The following is a 21,711-nucleotide window of genomic DNA, read 5'->3' on the forward strand; positions in this document are numbered from 1 at the left end:
AGGTTTATTTGTTGGCTCCCACTGCTTAGCCAATCAGTATCTGGTTATTAATCAATGTAAAAAATCAAATCTAGCAAAACTATTACCTTTTTTTCTATAAACGCATAGTTTAGTAAGGCCAGGATTTCTCGTGGTAACAGTCAAAATAAGAATACTGAAGGGAACTTGTATATTTGCATAAACATAGGTATCTTTGTCATATATTTAGACACTAAAACTGCTCCCATGAACTGCAGCTGAGCGACCTGAAAAGAATGCTCTAAGCCAAAAGACCTTTTCATATTGAGGAACTTCGTTAACTGTGGCAGTGTTTCTTTTTCTTTGTTTTTAAAGGATGACTGCCTTACATCATTAACAAGATTTGCAGCAGCTCACTGGACAGTTTCATCTCTTTCGGCAGTACAGGGTCACTTTTGTACTCTCTTAGCATGTAAGTTCACCACCTTATTCTGGTTTTCACAAAGATACAGGTATAGAAAGATGCTTACAGAATGATTGTTAGTCTTGATTACAAGAAGATTGTTTTATATAGTGGCTTTAAGCAATAGACCAAAGGCTGGTATTTTCACATGTGTACCTATACATGTTTGATCATACCGTGGGGAGAAAAAAAAAAGACATTTCTTTTGGTCTGCAGTTCCAAGATAAATTTCAAGAGAACCATTGATATTTTGCTGTGAAGGAGTTCTGTTGATTCTTCCCGGCATTTATATTGCTGCTTTTAGAAAGGTACCTAGAGGAAAGGAGAATGAAGCATGGTCTTTCACAAAAGAAAAATGATATGCTGGAACTTTAAAGAGGAGGAAATTAGGTTTAATACAGTATTGAAAGGAAATGGGATATTTGCAAAGGTGTGTAATACATCTGCAAACTTCTCTGCTTTTGAAAAGTAGGATCTGTGGTAAGACAGGACTTACTATGTAATATCACATATTAGTTGAGAATCTTAATGAGAACAGCCAAAAAGTTCCAAGCTTGAAGCATTTTTAGATACAGGTGAAAAGTCTGAAGTTCAGCCTAATACATGAGAGGACTATTCTGAAAGGGTATTGTAAAGTGGGATAATTTTAATATTTACAGTCAGTAGAGCAGGGAAACTTTTAAAATGCATTCATATACTGAAATTACTAGTAGAATTGATACCAAGTACTTCAGCAAACAGTTGGCAGCTTTATGGGGAAGAACTTAATTAACATCAGGTTGTAGCAGTAATGATTGAGCCATTTTCTATGTGAAGCAGAAGAGGAAATGTTGCGGGATATTTGGCTGGAACTTCTTCCCTCCAGCTGACAGAAGCAGCTGTACTGCTTTTATTTTTATGAAGGAAAAGCGTTTGCTATTTTATTTTATTTTTAAAGGCTAGGAATAAGGAAAATTATTAGACTTTGATCTGTCAGTATTCTATGAAGTCTTTATACATAAAGATAACTTATTGAATAACTGTGGGTTTGGAAGTCCCTTGCTCTGGTCACATTTTCGATAGAAGCATTTTTTTAGACTTTTGGGTTGAGTTCTGTGGCTATATGCTTAGAAAAGTAAAAACATTTGAAATTTGAGTGGTGGTGAAATGTTTGCTAATAGAAAGAGCTTCAGAATGTCACAAATCTTCAGCTGTTAACTTTCTAGCCAGCAAGGCAGCAGTCTTCAACTGAAGTATTTTGAAGTTATTATGATAAGACTATTTTTTACTGTAGTAGTGTTTTTAAACTTGGCAGCTTAATGCTTATAGCTACATTGTAAAACTATTCTCATAGCTGCAGTTTGAACTCTTTTATTGTAAATCAGATTTTACTGCTTGGAGAAAAGAAGTTTGCAACTGTTCCTTGATTGTTGTTTTAAATAGATTGTAACATTTTCAAGACACTTTATTTATGTTTGCTTTTAGATGGAGTTTACTCCATTACTTAGAATTTATGAAGTGTGTGAATTTCTGTTGACAGCTTTGGTTAATACTTTGTAGTTACTGTGAATGTGAATACTACAGAGATAGACCAATACCTAGCTCTTTCTTCATTAGAGATAAAATAATGAATTTAAGAGACTCTTTAGCAATGCATTTTTGAGTCCATGAGTTACGTGAGGCTAACTTAGGGAACCTTGTAAAGCTAAACAAATTGCAGAAACTTCGTTTGAACAGCTGTCTAACACACAACAATTGGTGTTTCTGTTTAGTCGCTAGTGTTTGAGCTTATTTCTGGGTCATAGCTTGAGATACTATCTCATTTTATCTCCCACTGGAAACCTAAGTAACGAACACAAGTTGCTATGGGAGTAGTGAATGGCAGCACTTAGTTTGTTATAGTTACTTTGGATTTAGTTCATTTCAATACAGTATAGTCAAGTAGGCAAGAGTCTTTTCCAATACTGTTGAACAACCCTTGATTTCACACCTTTCTGGCCAAAACAGGTAGATTTGTATTTTAAGTACTTTAAGCATATAAACCAAGGAGATGGCTCTCATTTTGTAACTGAAGTACACTAAAATCTTTTCACATAAATGTTCAATTAATACATTTCTTTTTCTCTCTAAAATACTCAGCACTGGTGCCTAATGAAAAAAATGGAAATCTTCCTTGCATACTTGATATTGACATGTTTCATTTATTGGTAAGTATTCTTTAATGCATTCTTTCTTTACTGGATGTTTTGATCCAGTAGGCGCTATGTCAAAACTTCATTGGAAACTTCCTCTTTACTCTGAGTTCGGAACCTTTCAAAAAGTCCAGATTTTTAGTATTTTTTCACTAATTAATACAATGTAAAGACTGTTTTTGTTGCAAGTATTCTTATCTATAAATAAAAAAGGGGTAAAATGAGGTGGAATGTATACTCTTTGAATGTTAGAAAAAAACCCAACCAAACAAAAATCCCCACAAAAAAACTCAACCAAAACCCAATAAAAACAATCCCCCCCAACAAACCACAAAAAAAAATAGCAAACACACCCAAACAAACAGACCCCCAAAACACGCGATAGTTAATCATTGTTCCCTTAAATAATGGCTGAGTAATTAGCTTCAAAATTCACCTTATGAGGTATGCTGCCTTCAGCGGGTACAGTTGCAGCATGAGGAGAGAAAATGGAAAGATTCAAAAAGAAAAGGCATATAGCAGCTTTCTTGTTTTCTTTTACAGGTAAGCTTGGTGCTCTCTTTCCCTGCCATACATTGTCAGGATTTTTCAGGGGTTAGTCTTGGCACTGGAGATCTTCACCTGTTTCATCTTGTCACTATGGCACACATAATACAAATTTTACTTACCTCATCAACAGGTAATGCCACTTTCTTTCAACTTTTATTGAAATCTGTACTTGGAAAACACCTAAGGTGCTAATGGCAAATGTATGCAGTTAACAGTGGCAAAATAAAATTGCTGGTGTTCTCTTTCAGCCCATAGAAGGTATTGATAAATTGTACTCAACAGAAGTTCAATCTTTAGTCTTTATTGCTTAACACTGGAGGATTTTTGGAGCATAGCAAGTCGTGAATCCTGGCTTGCCGGCTAATGTAGCGGTGCCTGGTATTGTTCATTGCAGACACTTGGCTTTAGGCATTGCATGATGAATAAGTTGCAGTTAGCGAAGTAAGGAATCTATGTATCTTCTGGCAAGAGAAACCGGATAAGGTGTAGTATGTCAAAAGCAAAGAACTGTCCAAGCAAGGATATTAAGAAACCAAATCAATCAAACAAGTAAACCAACACCTCGCTGGAGTTGACAGGAGCATAAACTTACCACATAAGATGTGAAGCAGAAAACTTAATTTTTTCAAGTACATCTTATTGTAGTACAGCAGAATGTTTCACTTCATTTTGGCCTTTTTGTCAAAACCTCAAAAATTACATTCTTGCTGTGTAAACATGTATATATGAAGTAACTTGCTTTTATTTCTTCAGAAGAGAATGGCATGGATCAAGAAAACACTAACAGTGAAGAGGAAGTAGCTGTGCTTACACTGTATAAATTTCTTTGCCAGTGTACAGGAAGGTAAAAGGACAATCTTTTGATAAAACTTCATAATATTTTCTCCCTCCTGAACTGAATTCTATATACTAACGCTATCAAAGATGAGACTTTTAACTTGGGAACTCTTGCATCTTGTTTCTTATCTGCTACTTTAGAATTTTCAAGTAACTATTCCTATAAATTCCTCTGTGCTCATGAAGATTATGCTCTGGAACAATTTTTTTAGTCAGTTTGCAGGTGTGTAAATCTCGAATTGGCAGTGTCTGAGTACAGTATCTGAAATGTCTATGCAAAATCTTCCTTAATTTACTGTCCCAGGTGGTTACATTTTTATGAATCTCTATTTTGTTGTTTTTCTTGGAATTAGCTTTGAAATAAACACTTTGCATAATGCTTATTTCAACTGAAGTTAGTAATTTAATATGAAGTGTGACTGAAGACTTACTAAATAGAGCTCTCAGACTGAAATGATTGAATAAAAGCAAACTTGTTAAATTGTGTTTTCTTAAGTGCCTTGAAAGAAATTTCCTCAGGCTGGCACCTGTGGAGGAGTCTAAAAGCTGGAATCATGCCTTTCCTGAGATGTTCTGCTTTGTTTTTCCATTACTTAAATGGAGTCCCAGCGCCCTCAGAACTGCAAGGTACTGTCTGCTTTGTATTAACTCAGCTTTTCAAAAGATACAAGCATTACATTGAAACACTCTTTCCTGAAGAAGCTGAATGAATGAATGTGGGTTTGTTGCCGGTACAGAATCATATCTACATAATGAAAAAAGAAAAAAAGAATTGTTTCCTGTTTAAAAATGTATTTCTTAATATCGAGGCCAGTGCTGTTCTAGATTATTTAAAACAGAAACTGATGCTCCTCTGTTAAAATGTGAAATATTGTTTATTTTAAAGCTATTGATTACTGTTTTCAAATGAGACCTCCTTTTGCTTGCATTGATTTCATTCAAATTAACATCCACTAAAAATTAAAATCTCCAAATACACTGATGTTAACATTATACCCCAAATGATCGATGTTATTGACATACTTCACTGTCCTCCACATATGGTGTATATAGGGACTGTATGTAAATCTGAAGATACTACTTGCAATAATAAGTGGTGGGAGGACATACACAAGTGGAGTGCTGTAATTGATGGCTACCAACTCTTCAAAAAGGATAGGCAAGGAAGGAGAGGTGGTGGGGTGGCCCTCTATGTTAGGGGCAGTTTTGAATGTCTGGAACTTAACAGTGTGGATGACAACACTGAGTGTGTATGGATAAGAATTAAGGGGAAGGCCAATAAGGCAGACATCGTGATGGGAGTTTGTTATAGACCTCCTAATCAGGGTGTAGAAGCCGATGAAGTATTCTATAAGCAGCTGGCAGAGGTCTCACGATCATCTGCCCTTATTCTTGTGGGGGACTTCAACTTCCCAGACGTCTGCTGGAAATACTATGCAGCAGAGAGGAAACAGTCATGGAGGTTCCTGGAGTGTGTGGAAGACAACTTCCTAACACAGCTGGTGAAGGAACCAACTAGGGGAAGTGCCCTACTGGACCTACTGTTTGTTAACAGAGAAGGTCTTGTGGGGGATGTAAAGGTTGGAGGTCGCCTTGGGCAGAGTGATCATGAAATGATCAAGTAAGGCGGGGAGCCAGCAGAACTGCCACCTTGCATTTCCGAAGGGCAGACTTTAGCCTGTTTAGGAGCATGGTTGAGAGTGTCCCTTGGGAGGCAGTTTTGAAGAGCAAAGGTGCCCAGGAAGGCTGGGCATACTTCAAGCAGGTGCTCTTAAAAGCGCAGGAGAAGGCCATCCCCTTGTCTCGAAAAACGAGCAGACGGGGAAGACGACCAGCCTGGCTAAATAGAGAACTTTGGCTGCACCTCAAGAAAAAAAGGAAAGTTTACATTCTCTAGAAAAGGGGGTTGGCAACTTATGAGGACTGTCAAGATATAACAAAGCTATGTAGGGGGAAAATGAGAAAGGCCAAAGCTCAATCAGAACTCAGCTTGGCCACTGCAGTTAAAGACAATAAGAAGAGATTCTTTCAGTATATCAATAGAAAAAGGAAGACTAGGGAAAATGTAGGCCCACTGGTGAATGAGACAGGTGCCCTAGTGGTGGAAGACACAGAGAAGGCAGAGTTACTGAATGCCTTCTTTTCTTTGGTCTTCACTGCTAAAGCTGTCCCTCATGAATCCCATACTCTGAAGGCAAAGGGCAAGGTCTGGAGAGAGGAAGATTTTCCCTCAGTTGAGGAGGACCGGGTCAGAGACTACTTGGCCAAGCTGGACATTCACAAGTCCATGGGCCCTGATGGCATGCATCCGCGAGTGCTGAGAGAGCTGGCGGATGTTATTGCTACACCACTCTCCATCGTCTTTGAATGGTCATGGAGAACAGGAGAGGTGCCTGAGGACTGGAGGAAGGCTGACATCACTCCAATCTTCAAAAAAGGCAAGAAGGAGGACCCAGGGAACTACAGAGCAGTTAGTCTCACCTCTGTCCCTGGGAAGGTAATGGAGCGACTCATTCTGGATGTCATCTCCAAACACGTTGAGGAACAGGAAGTTATTGGAAGTGGTCAACATGGATTTACCAAGGGTAAATCATGCTTGACCAATCTGATAGCTTTCTATGATGTTATAACTGGTTGGCTGGATGAGGGGAGAGTCATGGATGTCATCTACCTTGACTTTAGCAAGGCTTTTGACACTGTCTCCCATGACATCCTCATTAGGAAGCTGAGGAAGTATGGGCTAGATGAGGTGACGGCGAGGTGGATTGAGAGTTGGCTGCGGGACAGAACTCAGAGGGTTGTGATCAGCAGCACAGTCTAGTTGGAGGCCTGTAACCAGTGGTGTCCCCCAGGGGTCAATACTCGGTCCAATTTTGTTTAATATATTCATTAATGACCTGGATGAGGGGTCAGAGTGTATCCTCAGCAAGTTTGCGGATGATACCAAACTGGGTGGGGCGGCTGACACCCCAGAGGGCCGTGCTGCCATCCAGCGTGACCTGGACAGGCTGGAGAGCTGGGCAGAGAAGAACCTAATGAGGTTCAACAAAAGCAAGTGCAAGGTCCTGCACCTGGGGAGGAAGAATGCTAGGCACCAGTAAAGGTTAGGGGCGGACCTGCTGGGAAGTAGCTCAGAGGAGAAGGATCTGGGGGTTGTGGTAGACAGTAAATTATCCATGGCCCAGCAATGTGGCCTTGTTGCCAAAAAGGCCAATGGAATCCTGGGCTGCATAGGGAAGAGTGTGGCCAGTAGGTCGAGGGAGGTCATTCTCCCCCTCTACTCTGCACTGGTGAGGCCACAACTGGAATACTGTGTCCAGTTTTGGGCTCCCCAGTTCAAGAGGGACAGGGAACTGCTGGAGCGAGTCCAGCGAAGGGCAACTAAGATGATTAAGGGCTTGGAGCATCTGCCTTATGAGGAAAGGCTGAGAGAGCTGGGACTCTTTAGCCTGGAGAAGAGAAGGCTGAGGGGAGACCTTATTATGGCGTACAAGTATCTAAAGGGTGGGTTGAAGGAGGATGGAGCCAGGCTCTTTTCAATGGTTCCAAGTAACAGGACGAGGGGTAACGGGCACAAGTTAGTACACAGGAAGTTCCATTCAAATACACGGAAACAGTTCTTTACGGTGAGGGTGACAGAGCACTGGCACAGGCTGCCCAGGGGTGTTGTGGAGTCCCCTTCCCTGGAGATTTTCAAGACCCGTCTGGATGCAGTCCTGAGTAATGTGCTCTGGGCAATCCTGCTTCAGCAGGGGAGTTGGACTAGATGATCTCTAGAGGTCCCTTCCAACTCTGAAAATTCTTTGATTCTGATTACTTCAGGATTCCCATGTTTAAAATGCAGTATGATATGTGGTGCTGAGCTGATATGAGAAGAGCTACAGAACTTGTCGAATGTTTCCTTCATATATAGCTTCTTCACAAATTGTGTTTAAAATGTCGATTATTTTCATTTAATAATAGCAATGCTTAAGCATTTGGGGGGAGAAAAAAACCAAACCCTCTATTTCTGAACTTTGCTTTTTCTGTAACAAGGTTCTCAAGTTCGTCGCGTGGACCAGTAGTGACCACTTGAGTTCTTTGTTACAGATACTCTAAGAACAAATTCAGTTGTACTTCCAGACAGTAGGTCTGTGGGCCTTTAGGGAGGTGGTTGTAGGAGAGGGGAAGAGGAGGGCTTTGCTTCACTTTCTTACAATCAACAAGTCCCAGGTGGTTGGATGGCCCTGCAGGTCCCCACCACCTAGGGATGTCCTGACGGCAGCTGAGGCACTAGGTGTTTTGCGTTCCCTTCCCACTCCCCTGTCCCAGGACCCACTGATCCCACAACTGGGCTGTATTGCTCTTCTCTGGTGTTTTACTGGGGGTTGCAAAACAGGAATCGCTTGGCCATGAGAGGGAACTGAGCACAGCTTTTATTATAATTCTCTTCACTCCTTTATTCAGGAGCAAAAGAGGCTGTGCCATGGAAGAGGTACCTGGTACCGTTTGTCCTGAATGTTGGGAGAGCAGAGGCCTGGGGAGTCAAAGCAATAGACTAGTATGAATGTGGCAATCTGGTGGTTGTGTCCTACATAATATTTTAGTAGAGTTGGCGTTGCATGCATTTACATTTGCGATTTCTGTTTTTCTGAGGCTGTGGTATACTGCCAGTCACTGACCACCTATCTTGGTTTGTGTCATGGACTCCAAGGACCACAAAGTAGCCATCTAATGGACCACATTGAAACAAAGACCTGCTAAGTTGTTAAGGCCACTGAACTCTCTGTTGTGGTTCTTGTATGACTAGGCTTGAAGCATGCCTAGAGGGGAAGTTTGGGCAAAGTTGCTTCTCGTTACTGGCAGTTTTCCAAGCAGTTTTCCAACATAGCTGTCTGGTGCCTTTACTAGCACTTTCATACTTCATACCACATTTTGGGTGTGGAGGAATACAGTGTTGTTTTTTTTTTTAAAAAAAAAAGCTGTTCCATTTAGGGCTGTATTTCATTTGTTATAGTTAATGTTAGTTAAAAAAAATGCAGTTCTGAGAAATTTTCTTTTTTTTTTTTTTTTTTTTTTTTTACAGTAAATGGAACAAACCAGTATGAACATTTATGTAGCTATCTTTCCTTGCCAAACAACCTCACTTGCCTTTTTCAAGAAAATAGTGAGATTCTGAACACATTAATAGAAAGGTAAGTTGTGGTTTTGTTCTTAGTTTAAATATAATAAGGAATTCTGCACGAGCTAGTAATATAAGTATTCTTCCAGGAGTGCATATATGGAAATAAATAGTAGACTCCGAAAAGCATTTGTGAAACAAGTGTTTTGAAAGAAATAATTTTGGTTGTAGAGATTGTTTAATACATGTACTTTGGAATTTTTACTTATTTGTTTTTGGAAAGTATAATCGATTGAAGTTAAAAGCCTTTTTTTTTTTTTCTTTCTTGTAGTTGGTGTAGTAACAATGAAGTTAAAAGGTATCTCGAAGGCAAGAGACATGCTATCAGGTAAACAGAGAAATTTTAAGCAGAGACAGGGGAGAAACTTTAATGTTGCAGTTTTCTCCGTTTATTTTTTTCTAAAGGTTGTTTGTAATAACATAGTATCAGTTCTGCTTTATTGAATGACAAACACATCAGGGGGTAAGCAAAGAGATTTTTTGAATTTAGTAAGAAAAGTGAAATTGCTTAAATTAGTAGACTTTAAAGGCAAAGTTAAATATTATAACTTTATTTAGACTGATCTGCAGTAATCACAGGCCATAACATTTCTTCTCATGTTTTCTATAGTAGATTTGTACCTTCTGATTCAAAAGGTATGCTGTTGCTAAAAGACATATATAACCTTTGTTTAAAAATACCAGACATTGAAGAGCTTTTTAAAGAATCCAAATTCTTCAGTGAAATAAACACCAAGTCAGTTGCTGAAAAGAATATTTGCTTTTAGTGCATTTCTACTTGCTAAGCAATTGAGTTCAGAACACATTTAATGCTTAGTGGGCATAGGAAAGCCTTTGGGATGTTTTTCTTTATGAAAGCTGTGTAAAAACAGTGGTTAGCAATTATCAAATTAATTATAAATTAATATGAGGTTCACAGTGCTGTCGTTAAAAATATATCCCTGCATTTTAATCTCCTGTGCTAAATACATAAAGTCAGTCTTTCAATGTTGTACATACAGTAAGGCTAAGTGACAAAAATAAAAATTAATCACTTCGTCGGTTAAATACCAGGCTATTAACAGAATATCTTATACAGTAAAAATACTCCGATTGTGTAATTCATTTCCTTTTATGTGTGATTGTTGGAATTTTTTTCGATGTGTTCATTTTGCTGACTCTTAACTGCTCTTCCCAAGATTGTCTAACTTGACAGTGACGTCTTTTTTTTTTTTTTTTCCTCTCAGCATGTTCTTGTACACTGCTTCTGTTACAAACCTCTATTTACATTTCACAGTCTAATTTGTATTATTCCTAGAGTTGAAGATTTTTTAAAATTTAGTATGTAGCATCTGCAAAAAAAATAACTTATTTCTAAAGATATAAATATTTGGTATTAAATAGGCCCTTTTCATTGCATGAATATTTCATTCACGTCAGGGTACAAGTTCTCTGAACTTGTGTCAGCTATTTTCCGTTCAGTAGAAGGGAAGAGGAAAACTTTAAAAATTTAATTATTCACAGATGCTGTTTAAATGCGTTAGAAAAATATGAATGAGTTTGAAATCACTGTGTATTATTCATTGAAATATGAGTGGTTAATTTGATTGCTTTATTCTAGCTATGCAAGAGAATCCAACAAATTAATAGACCTTCCGGATGACTACAGCTGCCTCATTAACCAAGCATCCAATTTCTCGTAAGTTTTGTGCAATTAGTGAGGATGCCTGAAGCCTTCTGCTCCTTTTGGTGAACTGAGAATCCTCTAACTGAAAGCCTCAGAAGGATGTTTGTAGAATCATAAAGTTAATGGCACATTGATTGTCATCTCTTCCAACAAAACTGCTATGTATTTCAGTGAAATAGAAATTGCAGGGATCAGAATAACTGTTAACTGTATAAATGTTCAGAAGTACTTTTGAATCTTTTTACCATCTAGACTTAATACATACAATGGATATTATTTTTTTTTTTTTACTTATCAAAAGGTGTCCGAAATCAGGTGGTGATAAAAGCAGAGCCCCAACGTTGTGCCTTGTGTGTGGGACCATGCTGTGTTCTCAGAGTTATTGCTGTCAAACTGAATTAGAAGGAGAAGATGTTGGAGCTTGTACTGCACATACATACACTTGTGGTTCTGGAGTGGGCATATTCCTTAGGTAAGGAACTGAATACCTCTACTTATACTGCTCGGTTAGATGGTGTGTGTGGACGTGAAATGAATAGTTCTATAAATGTGGTTTGTAAAGGCAGGGGACTGTTAATAACAGGGCTGCCTAAAAACTAGCGCGTATTCAACTTCCTGGTACTTTGGTATAAGCTTCAGAGGTTGTCTCTTTGAAGATAAGGTATCATGCAAAATTTGAATTTCATTTTAAAGTGAATTGCTTTTTCTCTGTGTGTTTATTTCCACTCAAGTATTACACAACAGTGAAGGTAAATACCTTGGTTTTGTTGTTGTTGCTGCTGTTAAAACATGAAAATCAATTTTAGTTGTCTTCCTGCATACAAGGAAAGGTTAGGTAGGGTCTATTTTAACTTTGGCAAAGATAAGTGAGAAGTGAAATTGTTTTATTTTCTTGTGGTTGTGTTGAATATTTTACACAGACTGCAAATAATATGACTTGAAACTACATTGTTTTTAACTGCTACCAAGGAATTATAACAGGAAGAGAATAAGATCTTTAGTTTAAAAAAAAAAAAGTACCTTTAAAAATCTGTACATGCAGACTATACAGAATGAAAGTAGGTGAGAATTGGAAAAGCAGTGTCTATAAAGATATTAGAAACTCTTCGCCTAAAAATTTTCTCTGTGTTTCTCTCTAGAGTACGAGAATGTCAGGTGCTATTTTTAGCTGGAAAAACAAAGGGCTGCTTTTATCCTCCTCCTTATCTTGATGACTATGGAGAGACAGACCAGGGACTCAGGTAAATGTTTTTAAATATATATATATTTTAAAGACACGAGTTCTAAAACTATCTGGTTCGTGAAATACATTTTCTATGTTACCTTTTATTTTCATTATATAGGTAATATTATTAGACGCAGCAGCAATATAAAAATACATCTTCAAGCATTTTAATGCTATTATGTGTTTTTAAGTTAAAAATATTTAATGGAAGGTTATAAACAGTTGTCTTAAACCTTTTCAGCATCTGTGAAGTTGCCTAGAAACTAAGGCTGAAAATTTTATTTGATATATTGTGCATTTGTTAGTATAAACTGTGTTAATTTAGTAACAAGTGAAAATACTGTTATGATTTTATTTAATGTGGTAGTTCTTTGTCTTAACTCTGCTGCCTATGAGGGTAGTTTGGGGAATTGATGTTGTTAATGCTTGCTACTCCTGAAACTGGTCAAAATCATAGAATATGAGCTGGTTTATAACCACGGAAAGATTGCTGAAAACCTACGTTCAGACTTCTGTGGTCTGTACATGAGATTCCCAAAGGCTGGAGGGAAGTGTTGAGCAGTAAGGGTGGGGGACCATACAAGGTAGCATTCCAGTTTACTAATCAAAGTATCTATTGATTTGTTTTGTTAAAGGATTATCTAAATATTTTAAAGAGTTATCTAATATTTAGTATGTTGCACCTGAGTCTTTGTGCTTAGTTGCAGTGTTTTGTCATTCCTGATAAGTATTATCTCCTTTTCAGACGTGGGAATCCCTTACACCTGTGCAAAGAACGATTTAAAAAGATTCAAAAACTCTGGCAGCAGCACAGTATCACAGAGGAAATTGGACATGCACAAGAAGCAAATCAAACACTAGTTGGCATTGATTGGCAGCATTTATAATGGTTATCTGCTGAATACTGGAACTTTATTAAGATTTTTGTAACTCGGTAAGCTTTTCAAAGGAGGGATTAGGGGAAAAAAGTCTGAGGGGAAAAAAAAAAAAAAAACCCAAAAAACAAAACACAAACCCAGTCCTGTTATTTAATCTTTGTTTTACAATGTATTTCATAAAGATACCAGTTAACATTAATCAAGTAAACTTCTTTCTATGTAAGCAAGTTTTATTAGTCATATAATTTGCACTGTGCTTCCTTCACAGAAATGTCTTGGGTTATAAATCTGGGCAAATGAACTTGAGTTTCTGATAAAAAAAGAATGACTCTTTTTGGAAGTCTGACTATGATTTTTCTTATAACCTGCAAGAGAAAAAGACTGCTGAAACGGAAATTAGATAGAGCACAATTACGGATTGTGTTTTGCCCCTTGCTAGTAATCTGAGCCGTTTTATTTATTATTCTGCATTTTAATACTTAACGCTGTGTGTACATGCAATGGAATGAAGAAGTAAGGAAGCAAATAATGTAGCAAATGGATGTTTGTCTGCATCAGTGGATAATTCACTCTTTCACTTGGTGTATCTAAAACAATTTTGTCATTTGTACTCTTGCAGCTTTCTTGCTTCCAGTTGTTTTTTAACTAAAAAGCCCTAACACTAGCTTTACAAGTAAAATAATTTAATTTAAAGCTTTTTCCAGAGCATTGCACTCTTTAGAATTATGTAGTTTGTAATTTGAATTTAGCTGGGAAACCCTTTCACTTTCAATTATGTGATTGGTTATTGGTATTCAAGGGTTGACATTGTGCTTTAGAAGATATTTTAAGATAAAGACAATACGTAAAATGTCATGAAAGCTAATGTTATGTTAATTTGCAGAAGCACAGAGGGTATTTTCTTCATTTTTGTTAACAGTCAACTTTTAAGGTGCAAATCACCCATCTCCTTTTTGTTGCAGACAAACTGAATGGTTTCCTCTGGCTTTGAAAGGCCGCAACCACACTGCCACATTTTTGCATTGATTCTTTTTTTTTTTTTTTTTCTGTTGTCCCATCAAGTATATTTACTTTTTGGCTTGATTTAAAGCTCTGTAAAGATGTTTGCATATAGTATATTTTATAAATATATTCTATAACTGCGCAGATTTGCACTTGATATGAGGGTGCCTGAAGGCAGTGAGTTTTCTAGTTGTATGTAATTAGACCGCCAAGGTGTCTCTAAAAAGTGACATTATGCTTATTGATTTAAAATAAAATCCATTATCTTTCTCTCTCCTATCTTCTGACAAATTAGTAAAATCTTAATTTACATAGTTCTGTTTCCTTAATAATCTGTGATTCTTTTAGTTAAGTCTTACTTTCTGACTGTCTTCAGCCCAGATAAGCAGTCCCTTTACTGTCTGCCATGTCTTCAGTTACACTTGGTCTGACTGAATTGTTTCTATTTTTACAGATTTAATGCTTCAGATAAATTTTGTATATTCATGGTGTACAGGACAATTTTTCAAACATTCAGTAATAGTATTGAGTGAAGATGTGAAATATGAAATAAAGAAACTTGGCCAATGTTGATTTCCTTTTTTAAAAAACAGTACAGGCTACGTTTGTCTCTACTACCTGTTGTAGTTCTAATCATTTATATATTGCTGTCACTTTTTACAAAGAGACATGCACAAGTTCCAGGGGGGGGAAAAGACATTAACGCTTTATCTCTGCCTTCCCCTACTTAAGCTGGTTGATATATCAACAGTTTTCAGTGCACGGTACTTAAAACACACTTTTTTGGTGACGTTACTGTTCCTTTTGCGGAGAGCCTTGCTTCTTAATCTGTGTGCCACAGTTTCAAATAATGTGTTACTTAATTGAAAAACTTTTTTTCTGTAAGCATAGTATTAAAAAGATAATTTATTATACTGACAGATTTCTCTGTGCAAAGCAAAATATTGACAGCAGGAAGGATTCTTTTTCTCTGGGATCAGAGTTGGAGACTGCAGGGTTGAATAAGTTGGCAAAATTGTGACCACAAATAATTGCGAAGTACACAATTTATAATTTTTTGCAAGTTTAGTCATTCTTTACTCAAGACTTCTATTTTCTGATTTGGTTTGCATGTATTTATGTTAATGTAGAAATATTTATAACATTGTTTCAGTATGAGGGAAATAATAACTGTAATAAATTGGCTATAACTTTAATATTTGCGGATTATGTGTACAATCTACAATGTAATATGTGTTTGGGGGGAGAAAAAAAAGAACAGAAAACCCACAAAATCCCTAAACCAGAAACCATCACAACAGAAAACAAAACAAAGCTGAAAGCATCAAGTGAACGCTTTTGGTGTTGACATTAAATAAGTACTTTTTAAGTGTTGTTTTTAGAATTTTGCTGAGCTTGTTCCTTCAGGCATGTCACCTTGTTAATCACAAGCTAAAAGAAATGCCTTGATGTGCAACATCTGCAATTCCCCGGCTAAAAATGTAAGGTGATTATATTATTAGTGTCGTTTGCTTCAGTCAGCTAAACCTTTCTTGACCTCTACCAAAATGTCTAATCATCTTTTTAAAGGATTGTAAATTATATTTTATAAAGGGATGAGGGATGGGGTTCACATCAGTAATGTTTTTTACTCTGTTCATACTGCAAGATAACACTTTGTACTCTCCCCAGCCTTCCATAGGAGGCTCTCTCTTACTCTACAGGTGTGGCAACACAGACCACCTGTTCTGTCCTTTTACTCTTGATGTGAAGCCCTGTGAGCTCTCAGGCTCCAGCCGTGGCATCTCATTTAATTAAGTGCATTTTATTTTATGTGAACTGATTTGCTGTTTTGTTTAGAAGCTACATCACTGTGATCATTTTCTCTATGACCTGAATGTGTAGAGGAGAAGCTGGATACTTGACTTACTGTGAAAGCACCTTCAGCACAAAAAAACCCCAGCTATTTTCCTTTCTGGAAGATTAAATTGCGTGAGGGCAGTTGCATCTCAAATCTCTTCTCAGTAGAGTCCTGTTATGATCAACTGAGTATGCAGTCTGCCTCCCTTCTTTCTAGGAATTGCCTTTGGCAAGAAGAAGTGGCTCTGTATTTCCATCCCACTGTTGAGATTATTGATTATTGAGTTAAATATGACAGCATTAAACGGTTTTGGCTTGAATATGAGCCACTGGGGAGTGCCGCTTGTAACTGGTTTGTGTCCAGCTGTTCATTGCTGCCCTCGGAGCCTGAAAATCCAGCCAGGTTTCTGTCTGCTTTGCAGTCTAGTCTACATCTCCCCACTTTGGTTTATGAGGATGTTGCCTGAAGCCATATTGAAAGTTTTTCTAAAGTGAGACATTCACGGTACACTGAAAGGGGTTTTACAGCAACTAAGAAGCAAAAGAGGAACAAGCCTTTAAACTAACCCAACAGTTGAATGATTTTGTGTGTGACCAGGATAGGGAGGCTGTTGGTGAAAACAGCAAGAGATATTGGGTTGACCTTTGTGGGGCTTCTGTGGGTCTTCTGATCTTCGTATTTTCGTACTACAATCTGCTCTGTGTTTGGTGAGCCAGGACCACTACCCAGCCAATCCTGCACCTTAGTGGGAATGGAATGGTGTGCTTCGCGTCTTAACTGGCATTAAAGGAAAACTTTCTTAGGGAGGCATCCAATTAGCTGTTCAATTCCTCAGCTCCTTATGGTGAGTGTCCCAGAGTCCTACTTGACCCTGCATGGGGAGAAGGTTGGAGACTTCATGGGAACAACACTGGATGCAGTTATTATCAAGGCATGCCTTCTGCATGGATGCTTCCAGGCGCTTCCGGAGCAGCGACAGCCAGGGAGCCTGCCAGCCACGCTTCTGTGTACATAGCTAACACGTCACCATCTGATTGTCCGCTTTCTCTGGGTAACTGGTAACCAGTGGGAGAAGTCTTACAAGTTGTCTTTAGGGAAATGTCTCTTCTTACCATGATTTTTTTCTTATGGGATTTGAATGTTTAGGAGAATGGGAAGGAGTACAGTTGGCTTTTCCTTTTGGACTACAGTCAAGCAAAGGTGGGGAGAGTCCCACAGTAAGAACGTTGCAAACGGGTATTGCTGAGGCAAAAATGTCTCCATCATTTTAGTGACCGATGAAAGTTGGGGGGGTGGGGGGGGGGGTAGATAGTAGGTCTTAATCTCCAGTTTTCTTGTTACCAGTAAGTGGCTTCAGCTTGTTGGAGTGTCATTTCTTGGTTTGGTGAACCAGCGGTGACTGATGGAAGGGCATTGCCATCAGCCTGGGACAACTAAGTGGAGTTGCCTGCTTGGCTGCTGGGACTGCAGCGCAAGCACACGCTGCGGGCAGCTCTAGAGTGTGGAGGCCATGCCCAGAACGAGCTGGAGGCTCCCTGCCTCTTCTTGCTGCCAGCCAGCAGTGCCCATACGGCTTGGGGGTTTGCTGGCATGGAAGTTTGAACCATTGGGTAAGGGACAGCGTGTCGGGTGGGTGGTTGGGCATCCCAGGCTTGACTTAGGCTCTTGGTCAGTGCTTGCCCCCAAACCAGGCTCGGGGAGTTCATCCAGCGGAAAGCTCTCAGAGGCCTGACTGCAATCCCACAGAGCTGTGCTCTTCAGACTGATAGGCAGCTTTGACCACTAAAAGGGAGAATGGGTTTTATTATTATCTTTATTAGCCTTGAAGTAAAATAATGGTCAGGAGAAATAGCAATTCCTGGCCTGTTCTGGGAGAGTCATCTCGGTGTCTGATTGCTAATGCAGGTGTGACTCTTGTGTAACTGTATTGAGCTAGTTTTGTCAATATTATTATTTTTACCCTCTACTGTTCCATACATACTTTGTTAAACACCTTACAGGCTGATACAGGAACACAAACTATAATAAAATAGTTCAGATGTTCGCAAAGCGGGGGCTTGTGAATGTGACTTGCTGAATGGGTGTTGTAACCCTCTGGTCACATAGGGAGTGTTTCGATGCTGTTCAGTGCACCTTATCACCAGCTGGCTCGAAGAAGTGGCCAAGTATTTATGGTGATGAGTGGAAGCCGCATACTAAAACATCCTCTTGCTTCAGCTTGAGACCTTATTCAAGGGGAAAGTGATTTTTATTTAACTTTCTAAGTTCACTGTATCCACCTGCACGCTTACACCCACAGGCACCAAGATGTGCATGGCCAAGTGGTCTGGCCAGGACTGCTGTCCGCTACAGAGGACAGGAGCGGTGGCTGTCGTGTCCTCCCTACTGCTTCGTTGATGATTGCAAACTGGCTTTTGGAAAGGTCTTTTATACCCATTGGGATTCAGCAATAGCTGTGGTGCCGTGTTTTGCCTCAGTATTCTACTTAACCCTTCGTAAATGTTAAGTAAGGCTGCCCGTTGTCTTTTCTGTATTGTTTTGGGGTGTCTTGCCTAAAATACAATAATGTGAAGAGGAATGGCACGCACAACTCACTACAACCTCATTTTCTCCCTCTTGTTACCAAAGTGTTGGTCTGCTTTGAGAAGTCAACTGCACTGTGGCCTTTTGGAGCTCAGGCATCCTGCGCTAGATGTAAGCAACATGTTTCTCAGCATCTACCTGCTTTATTGCTGTCAGTCACATCCCTGTTTATCTATACACGCTGCTCCTTAAAGGCTTGCTCAATTATTTCTTCTGCTGTTCCATACATGCCCGTTTCTACTCCATTTGTAGCAGTTTTAACATTTTTTTTCTACAAATCTTTGTACCAAGTGTAAAAACTGCTTTGCCTATTCTTATCTTGGGGCAGTTGCATATTCATCCTCTATTTTTTTTTTTCCTGCTCTTCTGCCACCTTTCCCCATCTCCTGGCATGCAAACATTAGATGCCCAAATCTTGTGTCTGTCTCCATGCAGAGATTTCTCAAACACTTCTCCTGAAGAAAAAAAGAGGGGAGAGTATGAGGTGTTTCCGCAGTGTGCCAGGTGTAGGAGCTAAGCAGTGACAAATACTGATCTTCGTTTCCATGGCAGCAACGGTTAAATGTTACTTTTTCTTCAGTTTGTGAATATATATTTTGAGTGCCTTTCCAGAGAGCACGAGCACGGAGGCGATAAGTTTTCCAGCTTGTCCTTTGCGTAGGATCCTGGGAGGAAAGCTAGAGTGGCTTGTCAGCCCTGGGCGGGGTGGGACAGCTGAGCGCCGGTTAGTGATGGCATCTCTGCAGACCACTGCGGGATGTTCTAGTGATTTATAAAACCAAGGGGTTGATTTGAAATCGACAACGCGTTTGAGGAATAATGTGTGAAACATATTTCTGTACTTGCAGTGCTCTAAACATGGAGGATGCTAAAGCGTGTCAATAAATCGGATAAAAGGTTATGTAAAAAAAACAAAGGCAAGAAGATCAGCAATATGTTCACTGTTGTGATTTGCTGGTGTCCCCTACCCAGCCGCCTGCAGAGAGGGGTAACGTTTGGTCCCTATAAAGACAGCTCCAAGGAGCCTGCCTTTTCTTGCAATGATTGTATCGGAGTCTTTTGGAATGAATGTGCAATTCAGCACAAAGTACACTAGAAGAAGAAAAAAATTCTGCAGTAACTGCTGGAGATCCGTTTACTGCTGTTGAACTAGGCAGGCATCTCATCTCTCTGTGTTTGAAATCTTTCCACATCAAGCTTTGGTAATTCATAAAATGCTGTAGTGACTGAAAGCTCAGAAGACTGCATGAACTCTGAAACAAAGTATTTCGTGTTGCATTTTCTTTTTCTGTGTGCTCAATGTAGGCTTTAAGCTCCCCTCTATCTCTGCTATCAGCTTGAAGAGGACGGGGCTGAAAATAAGGGATTTTGAGTGGTTTTTTTATTTAATGGAGAGATAAACGCTATGTGATAGCGACACGTGTGGCACTTGGAGCATGCAAAAGCACACAGCGTTCAACTGGGAGGCAAAAATGCTGTTAATAGCTGTTACCTGCTGTAGGTGACCCTGCTCGGGCAGGGGGGTTGGACTAGCTGATCTCCAGAGGTCCCTTCCAACCCTGACCATTCTGCCATTCTGTGAATATCAACATATGCGAGATACTGAAAGAAAACACTTTAGCGTGGGTAGCATTTCAAATGATTGAGCAGATGTGGAATTAAAGTCATGCAGGGTGTTGACAGGTGTCGTGTCTAAGACAGCAAACCCAAGAACAACCGTGGCTGCGTCATTGGAGCGGAGCGTAACGTGTGCTCAGGGTGGGACCCCCTGCTCCAGGCATGGCTAACGAGGCACGTGCCATTTCCCAGGACTGTCGTGGAAGAAGGATGAGGTTATTTCCTGCTCACAGAGCTTCAGGATCCACTTGTAAGTCTTCACCAGTGGCAGAGACCTAGTTGTGAAATATTTGTGTGTGGCGCTGGGAACATGCACCTGTGCGAGCAGCACACGTGGTTCAGCTCCAGCTTGCAAAGAGGGAGGGGACAGAAAGTCCTTTTGTCCCACTGGAGTTGGGGGCATGCTGTGGAATCTAGATAGGCCATTGTGAGTCTCTTCCTGAATAAAATGCTTCCTGAAATTAATTTAATCCATTGTAACATTACTTAATATCAAAAATAATTTGAAGCACTCTAAAATTAAAAAAAAAACATCCTTAGACAATTAGAGAATAAATGTAAATTTCAGGACCTAATTACACTTAAAATTCTGGGATGAAAACAAGAAATGCTTTCATAATTTACTTAAAATATGCCTATAGCAACATTACAGAATCAGTGTTACTTCTGCTTTTGATTAATTTATTTAATTAATAGGAGATTCATTCGTATGAGCTTGTGAAGTCACCTCGTCCTTGTTTGTATTTTCCACCTGTGGTTTTTTCATCTTTAACCTTAGTCCTGTTTGTGTCAGAAGAAAACCGTGTGCAAATGGGAAAACTCACACCCGTTGGAAAAAGTGTCTAAGGCAGAGCTGTGCTACCCGCTGAACAGGTTACTTGGGCCCTTGGGAAGGCAAAAAGCAATTCTTAAGAGGAAAACTTTGCGTTTGGGGACTATGCGTGTCTTGGAACAGATGAACAGAGCGAGCTATCTCCTTCCAGTTTGCGTATGCTGATGTTACTGCCTGGCTGGGGAGCGGGCTCGGTGTGCCACAGCTGGGGGGGGGATGCCACAGCTGGGGGTGACAGCAGTTCTTTGACACTGCTGTTAAATTCTGTATCGTCGCATCTTTCAAAGTGACTTCTATGGGTTTTTTTTCAGGAAATAAACTTCATGTTCACCCTCTTAACAAGACAGTCAGTCTGGGAGATTGTGTGCCTCAGACTTACTGCCTTCTACTTGCTGGTGGGAGACGCTGCTATGATCTCCTCCTTTCACGGCCCCCACAGCTGCAGTCGTGCCTTACCGAGGTTCACGTGCCTGAGCCTCCCCACTTCTGATTCGTGCTGCTTTACCCTGTGTCATGGTCTCAGCTGGGACAGTGCTGACTTTCTTACTAGCAGTTGGTATAGTGCTGTGTTTTGGATTTGGGATGAAAATAGTGTCGGTAAAACACTGGTGGTTTTGGCTGTTGCTTGGCAGTCAAGGCCTTTTTTGCTGCCCACACCACCCCACCAGCGAGCAGGCCGGGGGGGGGGGGGGGGGTCACAAGAGGCTGGGAGGGGACACAGCCAGGACAGCTGTCCCCAACTGACCAAAGGGATATTCCATACCACGTGACAGCATCCCCAGCATATAAAGCTGGGGGGAGAAGAAAGGAGGGAGGGATGTTCAGAGTGATGGCGTTTTGTCTTCCCAAGTCACCATTACGCGTGATGGAGCCCTGCTTTCCTGGAGATGGCTGAACACCTGCCTGCCCATGGGAAGCAGGGAATGAAT

The 21,711-nt window shown here is 39.8% G+C and overlaps 1 protein-coding gene across 1 annotated transcript in view; it reads left to right on the forward strand.

Annotated features, from left to right (window-relative positions):
• UBR2 (ubiquitin protein ligase E3 component n-recognin 2) overlaps positions 1-15,100 on the forward strand; it is a 61,002-nt gene extending 45,902 nt beyond the window's left edge. Inside the window, exons 37-47 of the mRNA XM_082480588.1 lie at positions 334-430; positions 2,540-2,607; positions 3,136-3,271; positions 3,895-3,985; positions 4,475-4,605; positions 9,044-9,152; positions 9,411-9,467; positions 10,740-10,817; positions 11,107-11,277; positions 11,945-12,046; positions 12,776-15,100. Of these exons, the coding sequence (XP_082336714.1) occupies positions 334-430; positions 2,540-2,607; positions 3,136-3,271; positions 3,895-3,985; positions 4,475-4,605; positions 9,044-9,152; positions 9,411-9,467; positions 10,740-10,817; positions 11,107-11,277; positions 11,945-12,046; positions 12,776-12,917 (1,182 nt within the window). The 3' untranslated portion in view covers positions 12,918-15,100. The remainder of the gene's footprint in view (positions 1-333; positions 431-2,539; positions 2,608-3,135; positions 3,272-3,894; positions 3,986-4,474; positions 4,606-9,043; positions 9,153-9,410; positions 9,468-10,739; positions 10,818-11,106; positions 11,278-11,944; positions 12,047-12,775) is intronic.
• The last annotated feature ends 6,611 nt before the right edge of the window (positions 15,101-21,711 follow it).

Source organism: Vanellus vanellus (genome assembly GCF_965231255.1).
Source record: "Vanellus vanellus genome assembly, chromosome: 3".
NCBI lineage: Eukaryota > Metazoa > Chordata > Aves > Charadriiformes > Charadriidae > Vanellus > Vanellus vanellus.